The sequence below is a fragment of the Theropithecus gelada genome, chromosome 1, assembly GCF_003255815.1.
Source record: "Theropithecus gelada isolate Dixy chromosome 1, Tgel_1.0, whole genome shotgun sequence".
NCBI classification, from domain to species: domain Eukaryota; kingdom Metazoa; phylum Chordata; class Mammalia; order Primates; family Cercopithecidae; genus Theropithecus; species Theropithecus gelada.
Window position 1 is genome coordinate 25887544 of NC_037668.1, and position 11315 is coordinate 25898858.

The window sequence follows — 11315 nt, forward strand, 5'->3', positions numbered from 1 at the left end:
TACATTAACCTAAACAACTGCTATTGCAACATTCCAAATGCTGTATCCCAGAATCCAAATTTTCAGCTTGCTGTTCATTAATGGTCTATAAAAACAAGTTCCATTATTGCCCCAGCCCCCCATGCCACAATGGAGTTGGGAACAGTTATCACCTCCGCTGTACAATGCAGAGGATGACTCCTTTATTACAAAGAACCAAACAAAGATCTATGAGGGGGGCCTTCCTTTCATAGAATGAAACATGTTTTGTAGTCCAGTCACTGACATTTCAAAGAACTCAAATCTCTAAGAATTTCTAAGGAAATGAATAGAAAGAAACAACAGGCTGGGCATTGTGGCTCGTGCCTGTAATCTCAGCACTTTGGGAGTCAAAGGTGGGCAGATCACCTGAGATCAGGAGCTTGAGACCAGCCTGGCCAACATGGTGAAACTCTGTCTCTACTAAAAATACAAAAAGTAGCTGGGCACGGTGGCACATATCTGTAATCCCAGCTACACAGGAGGTGGAGGAATGAGAATCGCTTGAATCCGGGAGGCAGAGGTTATAGTGAGCTGAGATCATGTCATGGCACTCCAGTCCAGGTGACAGAGTGAGACTGTCTCAAGAAAAAAAATAAATAAATAAAAGTTAAAAAAAAAAAAAAAAAAGAATGAAAGAAACAACAAATACTAACTGGTCAGGGAACTACAGCATTTAGTGTTTGATTTCCCTATTCCACCACGAAGCACTTCCATCATTCTCACAGGTACAGTCCACTCTCTGCATTTAAATTCTCTAGGTAGCACCTTCTTAGATCTCCTCTATGTAAGACTAAACATTTAAATCCTTGTCTCAAAATAAAGATATGTAAACTGTAAAAGGAGGAATTATCCCAACTATCCATAATCTATAAATTGTTTAATTTCTAGTCCTAAATCTGTCCATTAAAAGGTATTCCGGGCCAGGCACAGTGGCTCACACCTGTAATCTCCGCACTTTGGGAGGGCAAGGTGGGTGAATCACCTGAGGTCAGGAGTTTGAGACCAGCCTGGCCAACATGGTGAAACCCTGTCTCTACTAAAAATACAAAAATGAGCTGTGCGTGGTGGCACACACCTGTAATCTTAATTACACAGGAGGCTGAGGCACAAGAATCGCTTGAACCCACGAGGCAGAGGTTGTAGTGAGCCAAGATCGTGCCACTGCATTTCAGCCTGGGCAACAGAGTGAGATTCCATCTCAAAAAAAAAAAGGCCAGGCACAGTGGCTCACACCTGTAATCCCAGCACTTTGGGAGGCCAAGGCAGGCGGATTACGAGGTCAGGAGTTTGAGACCAGCCTGGCCAATATGGGGAAACCCCGTCTTTAATTAAGATACCAAAATTAGCCAGGCGTGGTCACATGCGCCTGTAGTCCCAGCTACTCAGGAGGCTGAGGGATTAGAATTGCTTAAACCCGGGAGGTGGAGGTTGCAGTGAGCCAAGATCATTGCACCACTGCACTCTAGCCTGGGCAACAAAGCAACACTCCTCTCAGAAAAAAAAAAAAAAAAAGGTATTCTGGACATAAAAGTTACCAACTCCTAGAACCCAACCATGCTCCTTGCACTAGAAGAAATGTAATAGAGAGATTTTACTATTTTTAAATAAAGCAACAGGGTCCAACAGTCTTGTTTCCCTGTATTAATCTATTCTAAAAATTTCTTTTTGTCATAGATGTATTTTTTTCTTATTTGTAGTGGAAAGCCTGATTCTTAATCAAATGTCCCAATAGTATATAGATTTTAACTAAAACCTGATCTAACTAGAAAGTTAAAATTTCTTCAAATCAAATGAATTTTCTAGAGTTACCTCTTTTCTTAGAGAAGACTTCCAATATGAAGAACGATCAAAGCAGATTCAACACCCTCAGAAACAAAGATGCTATTATAAAACAGAATATTCTAAATTTTCCAGTTCTAAGTCAACTCTCCTCACTATTTTAAGCAATTGCAGTTTTGCACCAGACATGACCAGGTTGTCCCCTGAACATGGGCAGCTCACCAGAAATATCCCAAACGCGCACAGTCTGGTCCAGGCTGGCTGATACTACCAAGTCTTCTGAGGGGTGGAATTGAGCACACATCACATAATGGTTGTGCCCTGTTAACACACTGCAAGAAAAAAAAAGACAATACCAAATTAGAGGTGGAAGTCAACAGACTCCTAAACTAAATACCTTTCTCCATATTCAATAAATGCTTATCCAATTATATTTTTATGGAGACAAAGGTAGGTCATCCTACCAATTGTGAACTAATAATAAGCCCAGTCAGCTATTTTAACAATAGTTCTCTTCTTGCCTCTAATGCTTTAGTATTTAAATATTACTAATTTCAGGAGAACTGAGATTGCATAGCTCTCCTCTCAAAAATATTTTATAATATCAAAATAAATGTAATCTCAGTAATTCATACTGTAAATTATCTGTGAGATTTTAGTAAGGTATCTCATTTAAAGGCCATCACTTTATTTTTTATTATTATTATTTTTTTGAGACGGAGTTTCACTCTGTTGCCTAGGCTGGAATGCAATGGCACAATCTTGGCTCACTGCAACCTCTGCCTCCCCAGTTCAAGCAATTCTCTGCCTCAGCCTCCCAAGTAGCTGGGACTGCAGGCACGCGCCACCATGTCCAGCTTATTTTTGAATTTTTAGTAGAGACGGGGTTTCGCCATCTTGGCCAGGTTGGTCTCGAACTCATGAACTCAGGTGATTTGCCCGCCTTGGCATCCCAAAGTGTTGGAATTACAGGCGTGAGCCATGGTGCCAGGCCAAGGCCATCACTTTAAATGGTCCCTAACTCTTCGTGGAAGGTTCTATGTAAAGCTCCAGCTCCAAACACAAAACAAAACAAAGGTCTAGACCTTGACTCAGGTTTTCTGGGAAAATAATTGAAAACCAGCTAAAATTTCTTGTTCTAAAAGGCTGTATGACTTCTCTTCCTGGTAAGAAATTATTGGAAGATCCAGATTCACATATGGGATTGCCTCTACATTTATTATTTTGCACTTAAAAGCATCCTACAAATACAATCAGTAATTAATCAGCCGACATAGCCATTTGGGAAGGGAGAAGACTGTTGTAAGAGAAGTTGATTATGAAAAAGTAGGAAAAATGAAGACTCTTTTTGAGCCCTCTGCCTCCTGCTTTACCAAACACAGGTTCTAGATTGCCAGTTCCACACTCGGATGGTCTGATCATCTGAGGCACTCAGAATCCAGGGATATTCCTGAAAGATATTCCAGACAAAGGCTTTAAACATTAAACAAATTTGTTTCATCAGCCTCTTGTAATCATTTTTCTCTAAAGAACTGCATTGCTTAACAGTTCAGCTACATTAGCAAAGGGGCTGCTGCTTTTGCTACCAGGTTAGCTGTCGCCTTTTCTCTACCACTCTAACAGCTTTTTTCAACTTCGGCACTTTCACCTATAAGACTTAAGAATGGAAGCCAGTCAGAGGCATAATAGATTCTCAGAGGCAGATAGTGACATATACATTTACATTTTCTTCTATATGTGTGTATGTGTGTGCATTTATATATAGTTAATCATGTAAATTAAGATCCCGTGAAAGATTCTTCTACCTTTAACTCCAGGATGGGAATATTATTTTATTGTCTGACTTCTTTCTGTCCAGTTTCAAAAAATTCCCAGGTCTCAGCAACCAAAGCAGAAAGTAACATATAAAGACAATTTAACCTTTTTGGAATCTGTAAGATTGTTGAGAAAAGGAAGTATTTCTTATTTACACTTCCTTCTTACTACACTTGCTAAGCTTTGTGTTAAACACTGAAGACAGACAGTATCTCTACCTTCAATACAGAGATAGTATCTCTAACATCAGTATTTAGCACAAAGCTTAGAAAGTATAACGCACACACGTATTTACTGAGCTGGTAAAATGAAAGAAAATAAGATTTTTCATAACTTTCCAGGTAGATGGCAACTTGTTCTAGGCAAGGGTCTTCAGGAAGTCCTTTATGGCAATGACAAACAATTCCTACTTAAATTATCTTATTGAGTGGTTATCATTCTGAAATGTTTAAATTGTAATTTTCTCATTCTCTCCTATCCTAAATTTTTTTAATTAAAGAAACAATGTATACTCAACCAGTAAATTATTGTTTATTTCATCATATTCTAACTTAATTCAAAGACTTAATTTACTGGCAATCAAAGAATAGTAGAAGTTAATGCTAATACACAGAATTATAAGGAGATCCTCTCAGGTTGCAAATGGATTCAGAGGTTGGGAGTCTGTAATCTCACTATCTAAATCTACTATGATACCTGGCAGCTCAAAGAAAGTAGTAAGCCTGGCTAAGGGAACAGCCTCCACCAGACCCAAAAATCCTAGGATAGAGGGGGTATGATTGTTAATACTTCAAAACGTTTGTTAGCTCATCAAAATGGCATCTTAGTCTGATCTTCCAGACACACCTACTACTTACTAATAATACCCTACATGGGATTAGTTGGCAAACTTTTGTTTTTTGGTTCAGCAAACCTGAAATCAAATCCCTACTTTTCCCTACAGAGAAACAATGACTTCCCATAGAATCCACTGAATCCAATAAAATTAAATTCAGTACAATCCCGAGTGCTTCCTTTTGCAGAAAGAAACAAAGCAGAAAGGTCAATACCACACAGATTGTAGAAGAGCCACTCCAAAAACAACTCTGTTATTAAAACATGGGTTCTTAAGGATCAAATAAAGATTACTATGGGGAAAGTAAGAATGCTCCAAAACTAGCGCCCCATGACTACTTACATGATGAAAAAACGTGGTGCGAATATAATCTAAGTGCCCAAGCAACGTGAAAAGACAGCGCCGAAGCTTGTAATTCCAAACCTGGAAAGACAGAAATCAAACTAAGAAACAGAAATATAGCTATTGGGCCTCTATAGAGATAGAAATACGTATATAAATACGGGTTTACATACATATTTGTACTTTGGCATTTCTAAATAGGTAGGAATCTTGGTAGGAAGCCTTAAGATTTGAGGGAAAAAGAACAAGAATGAAACTATAAGTCAGATAAACAATGTGGGGTTGGGGTATGATTAGGGAAAAGATAAATATGAAATTATTGAAGTTTTTCAGGCTGGGCGCAGTAGCTCATGCCTGTAATCCCAGCACTTTGGGAAGTCCAGGTGGGTGAATCACAAGGTCAAGAGAATGAGACCACCCTGGCTAACACAGTGAAACCCCGTCTCTACTAAAAATACAAAAAATTAGCCAGGCATGGTGGCATTCGCCTATAGTCCCAGCTACTCTGGAGGCTGAGGCAGGAGAATCACTTGAACCCGGGAGGCAGAGATTGCAGTGAGCCAAAATTATGCCATTGTACTCCAGCCTGGGCGACAGAGTGAGACCCGGTCTTGAAAAAAAAAAAGAGAAAAGTTTTCCTTTCTTTGGGAAGACACCATCTGTATTTAGTAGCGGGAAATATTTATCCAGGGCTTGATTTGAAACTCTTTTTTCTACTGCATAATTGTGCTCTCAGCTTGAATACAGGCCCCTTAATGCTTTACCCATCACTTTTAAAAAGTATGACAGGCTGGGCACGATGGCTCATGCCTGTAATCCCAGCATTTTGGGAGGTCAAGGGGGGATCACCTGAGGTCAGGAGTTTGAGACCGGACTGGCCAACACGGGGAAACTCTGTCTCTACAAAAATACAAAAAAAATTAGCCGGATGTGATCCCAGCTACTTGGGAGGCTGCAGCAGCAGGATCACTTGAACCTGGGAGGCCGAGGTTGCGGTAAGTCGAGATCGCACCACAGGACTCCAGCTTGGGCGACAGAGAGGCCTGATCTCAAAAAAAAGTAGGACAGATAGATACCATGACTCCAAGGGAAACAGTAATATATGGCATCAGCTTCTTAGACTCCTACCCTGGTGGCAAATGACGCCCATACATATGTGGTCTGTACTCAACTGTCAAGTAAACAGACTTTAACTTATTACATGGAAAATACTACATTGCTCAGTAAGGCTGAGCTAAGCAGAGAAACAATATCATATTCAGATGTGAAGTTGAGTCAACTACCAAAGTACTAGGCATCAACGAACACAACTGAAGACACGAAAACCAGGAGCATAAATATAAAATAGCTTATCTTCCTCATTCAGAAAATCCCCTAAAAGGTACAAAAATAAGAGATCAGATGCATTTTTCTTTTTATTTCATTTAATTTTTTAAAATTTCTTTTTAATATTTGTTTATAATAAATCTGGGCCAGCTTGTTACTATTTCTAATTTTTAACTTTTCTTTAGTAAATTATAAAAATATCATTTCCTATAACAAATTCAAACAATCCAAAAGTATGATCTTCCAAACAAGAATGCTGAGTTCCTTAAGGCAGGGTTCTTGCCCAGCATGCTCAACACTATACCCTTACCACCTAACACAGTGGCTGACACTAGGTAAGTGCTCAGCAAGCATTATGCATGGAAATAAGAATAACATGAAAAGTTAAAGTATTCCAATACCTTCGCCTCTATCTATTCAATCAGTTACATATAAATACACATGTACACAGTGGAGTTCCACATAAAAATTAGATCATACCATAAACACTATTATTTAACTGACTTTTTCCCCCTTATAGAGTTCAGTGTTTTAAACTTTCATATTTCTAGCTTCAAAATGTCTTGACTCCTTCAATGGCCTAAGTCAAGCTCCAAAACTGTAAATCCTTAAAGACTTATAGGTGTTTTAGACTAATACTCAGACCATTTGCTGGACTCCCCGTCTTACTCTTTGTAAATGAAGATTATACTAGTTTATCTGGATATAGCAAGCAATATGATAGTCCACAGACATAACTTTTCTAGATAATCCCCCTTTTTATGAAAAAATGTTCAAGTTTATTAGTCATCAGAGAAATTAAATTAATTAAAACCACTGAATGGGCTGGGTGCGGTGGCTCACGCCTGTAATCCCAGCACTTTGGGAGGCTGAGGCAGGAAGATCACCCAAGGTTGGGAGTTTGAGAACAGCCTGACCAACATGGAGAAACCCCATCTCTACTAAAAATACAAAATTAGCCGGGCATGGTGGCGCATGCCTGTTATTCAAGCTACTCAGGAACCTGAGGCAGGAGAATCACTTGAACCCGGGAGGTGGAGGTTGCGGTGAGCCGAGATCACGCCATTGCACTCCAGCCTGGGCGACAGCGCAGACTCGGTCACAAAAAACAAACAAACAAACAAAAAAAACTCCACCGAATGATAGCACTATACACCTACCAGCTAGTAAAGAATTCCTTTGTTTTAATAACAGCTTTATTGAGATACAGTTCAAATACCATACAATTTATTCATCTAAAGTATAAAATTCAATGGTTTTTAGTATATTCACAGTTGTGCAACCATCAATTTTAGGACATTTTTATTCACTCCCCTAAGAAATTCATACCCATTAGCCATCACTCCTCATTTCCTCCCAACCCCTCCAACCCTAGACTATCACTAGTCTACTTTCTGTTTCAATAGATTTACCTATTCTGGACATTTCATAAGTGGAAGATTATTTCTTTTCCAAAGTATTAGTCATTTTGGGAAAACTTTTTTCTTAATTAACACCCAGTTTTTCCTTTTTAAACAGATTATAAGAATCCCAAGTTAACCATTCTTGATACTCAATGTTCATCACTATAAACAACAAATACAAAAATATTATAATGAGGTGATATCCTTATGGGCTTCTGAGATCTATCAGGTGATCTGAGTTTTGATTGCCCCAGGATGTGGTGCTTAAAACCTAGAAAACAGAAATAAATGTCCTTCCTATAATTCCAATAGCTCTTTTCTCTGTAGGCAGCTGTCACTCATTACTCCTGTCACCTAAGTTCTGTGGTATAATCACAATATATAACTTCTTGAAGTTGCTTATGAAAAAGGCTTTACCTTTTTATCAAGTAAATTTCACTGGTTTGGTTTGATAGATAGACTTAATGAAAACAACTAAAGGAAGTAAATAAAGGAAATTTTGATTTATTTTCATAGGTTGCTAGTCTCTGGCTCTAACTTTCGCTATTATGATAGTCAATCATCTTCAAAGAATTGCCTATATTCTGTCTGCTTCCTCATTTTATACTAAGGCCTTCCAAATTAAGCACTTTAAAGGTTATTTCTCAGTCTTGATCTTATTCTAAATGCTTTCTCCTTCCCAAAATTCTCTTCTTCCTTGGCATGCAAGGGGCTTCTTCTCCCTCTTGGTTCATCTTGAACCCCTCAAATCACTGTTTCCCATACTAACTCTACATCCTCTCTCTCCCTTAAATGATGGTCTATCTTCTTATTCAACGTACTCCCTGAGCAATATCTTCTACTGCTTCTCCTTTGGTTCCTCCCTTCATGATGACAAATCACAAATATATTTCTAGCACAGACACCTCAACTAGACTGTCTCTTAGCTCCCTCAAAATTATCAGAGACAAGATGGAATTCATTACCCATTCTCTTCCACTCCAGAAAACTATCTCCTCCTGATTTTCCCTTCCTAGTTAATGACACCCCCTTTACCCAGTGACCTAAACCAGAAGCCTGAAAGTCATCTCATTTATTTCTCCTTATTGGCCCTTATTTCTCCTTATTGCCCATCTCATTTATTTCTCCTTATTGACCATCATCCAACGGATATACTGATTCATTTCCTTAAATTCTCAAATCCATCTCCTTCTCTCCATTTCAAATGCTACTACCTAAGCTCAGGTTTCCTGACTGGAATCTTTGCCTCCAGTTCTGCCCAAATCATCCAATCTTTTCTTTAATTACCACCAAGTAATCATTTTAAAAACATATAAATCTGATATCACTCCTGTATTTAAGTTCCTTAAATTGCTCCTTGTTATCTGCATGATAACATCTAAACTCCTGAGTGCTGCAAACAGGTACTCCACGATCTGGCCCCTCTCATCTTCTGCCCCTTCTCTCAACATTTCTTCAGGTTTTCTCCATACAAAACTAATAAGAGTTGCCCTGTATCTAGCTGTATCATGCCTTTTGTCTTTGCACCTGTACTGCTCTTTCCTATTTCACTGTGAATATCTCTCTATTACATCACTCACCAAACTGTACATGCTATTACTTGGATATATGTTTATCTCCTCTATTAAAATAAAAGCTCCTTGAAAACAGAAGCCATTTCTTATTTATTTTTGAATTCCCAAAAAAGAAAACAGTGTCTGGTACACAGTAAGCATTCAATAAATGTTTGCTGGGTAAGTTCTCCAGATAATGTTGTCAAAAGCCTGAGCTCTGTATGAATGAACTTCCCTGTCTTTCAGTCCCTTTCATGATTCCCAAACCTTCCCACATCCTCTGTCCTTTATTCTCAGTCATGACAGACCCTCCGTACCTTAATCTTATAGTCATCTCCTCCAGAGACGAACAGTGGCTGCTGCTTATGGAAGTCAATGCCTCGCACTGGACCTGGTGGAGAAGGCAGGCAATGTATGTTAGAGAGAGCTATCCCTTCTAATATCTAAGGTGATTCCTATTCAGGATTTTTCAGTTTTATCACTTCCACATTCTTTAATCATAGAGGAATCCATGTCAAACAAGGCTTTAAATACCCCAGGATATGAAAAATACTTATACTCCTTTAACTTCCTCTTAGAAATATCTCACCATCGTGTTCATCAAACTTGTCAATGAGAGTGCACATCCGATAGTCCCACAACTGGATGACCCCATTATGTAAACTCGTCAGGATCCAAGGTCTTTTGGGGTGAAAGCTGAGCCCTGAAAAAAATAGAAAATGATACAATGAGCTAACTAAGCCCCATGATGTCACCTTCTGTCAATTCTGATAAGAAAAAGAAACAGCAAGGTTAATCCTAGGTTCATTTATTCATTCGACACACTTGATGATTTTTTACTGGATGCCAGACATCATGAATTTATGTTTGGTACTAGATGTTTGTTATATTCCTTTAAATATTGTTGGGCTTTGCTCTAGGATGCAATTAAGTTACTTGGAATCAGTTGATCCTTTCAAGGCTTGCTTTTAGGTTCTATTACAGGGGGGCTACAGCAGCCTTCATTCTAGGCTTAATCTGGAACCATTATTAAAGCAATAGCCCATCTGAGGTCTCTATTTGAAGCTCTATAATATCAGGAAGTCTTTCCATTCTGGCCAGTAGGAACACAAACTAGTCCCAGCCCTGTGTGAGCTCTGGGGATTGCTCTGCCTTCTTCTTTCCAGTGGTTCTTTGTCAGGTTTTGAATAGTTTTCTCACATGCAGATCAGTACTCAAAGACCCGAGAGGACATCCTGCAGACCTCTAGTGCTCTCTCTCTGCAGCCCCCTCTTCTCCAGTATTTTGCCCTGTAAAATCTAGCATCTTTGCTTCCCCACACTCTAAACTTTTGTTTCCTCAGAAAGAACAAGGGATTCCCCTTTTCACTGAAGCCTGAAAACTCTCTAGGCAGTAATCTATGACAATCATAGGACTCACCTTGTTTATTTCCCTTCTCTCAAGAATCATTTCCCTGCACTGCGTGTCACCCAACGTCTGTGAGCAATGTATGAACCTTTGTTTCATACATTTTGTTTGTTATTCTATCAAGACTGGAAATGGAAGTCCCCAGAGGTAACAACTACTAACAGTTTGGAGTGTACCCTTTCAGATTTTTAATGCAGTTACACATAGACATAGGCCTTACTATTTTATGAAAGTGGGGATCACATTATGATGTTGTTCTGCAAACTTTTACATTATTCTAACAGGCATTTACCTTTGTCCCCCAATTTTTGGCTATCAGAAGAGCCTACTGAAGATACTTCTACACATAATCTAGCCTATTTGCATTATTACTGCTCTAGGCTAAAGACCTGTAAGTGAGATTGCTCAGGAATAGAATATGTGCACTTAACATTTTAGTACATATATTTAAATGTAAAAACACTGTATCAATATACAGTCTTATGAAGTTTATGGAGGTGCCCATTTTGCACACAGGATGTTATCAGCTATTTGTTGTTTTGTTTTATAAATCTAAGACCTTCCCCCCAAGAAAGTAACTTCACTTTTTTTTTTTTTTGCATTTCTTTCATTACTAGTGAGGTGGAACTATTTTAATTATTTATTGAGCATTTACAATTTTTCTTCTAAATTGTCTATTTTTCCATTAGGTTCTCTTTTTTTTTTCCATTATGATATATAAGTACACTCAGCAATGGATGTTTGCCCTCAATTATTACAACATCTTTGTTTTTCCTTCTCTACTGCCCAGCAAGAAATTAGGAGCAGAAAAGAAAACTGAAAGATTATGAAGAC

The 11315-nt window shown here is 38.6% G+C and overlaps 1 protein-coding gene across 2 annotated transcripts in view; it reads right to left on the reverse strand.

Annotated features, from left to right (window-relative positions):
* Positions 1-11315, reverse strand: part of COPA (coatomer protein complex subunit alpha) — a 54113-nt gene that overhangs the window by 41187 nt on the left and 1611 nt on the right. For both annotated transcript variants that reach the window (XM_025392266.1, XM_025392257.1), the window contains exons 2-6: positions 9664-9777; positions 9392-9465; positions 4793-4873; positions 3174-3250; positions 2023-2132 (exon numbers count right to left, since the gene is read on the reverse strand). In XM_025392266.1, coding sequence (XP_025248051.1) covers positions 2023-2132; positions 3174-3250; positions 4793-4873; positions 9392-9465; positions 9664-9777 — 456 coding nt within the window. The remainder of the gene's footprint in view (positions 1-2022; positions 2133-3173; positions 3251-4792; positions 4874-9391; positions 9466-9663; positions 9778-11315) is intronic.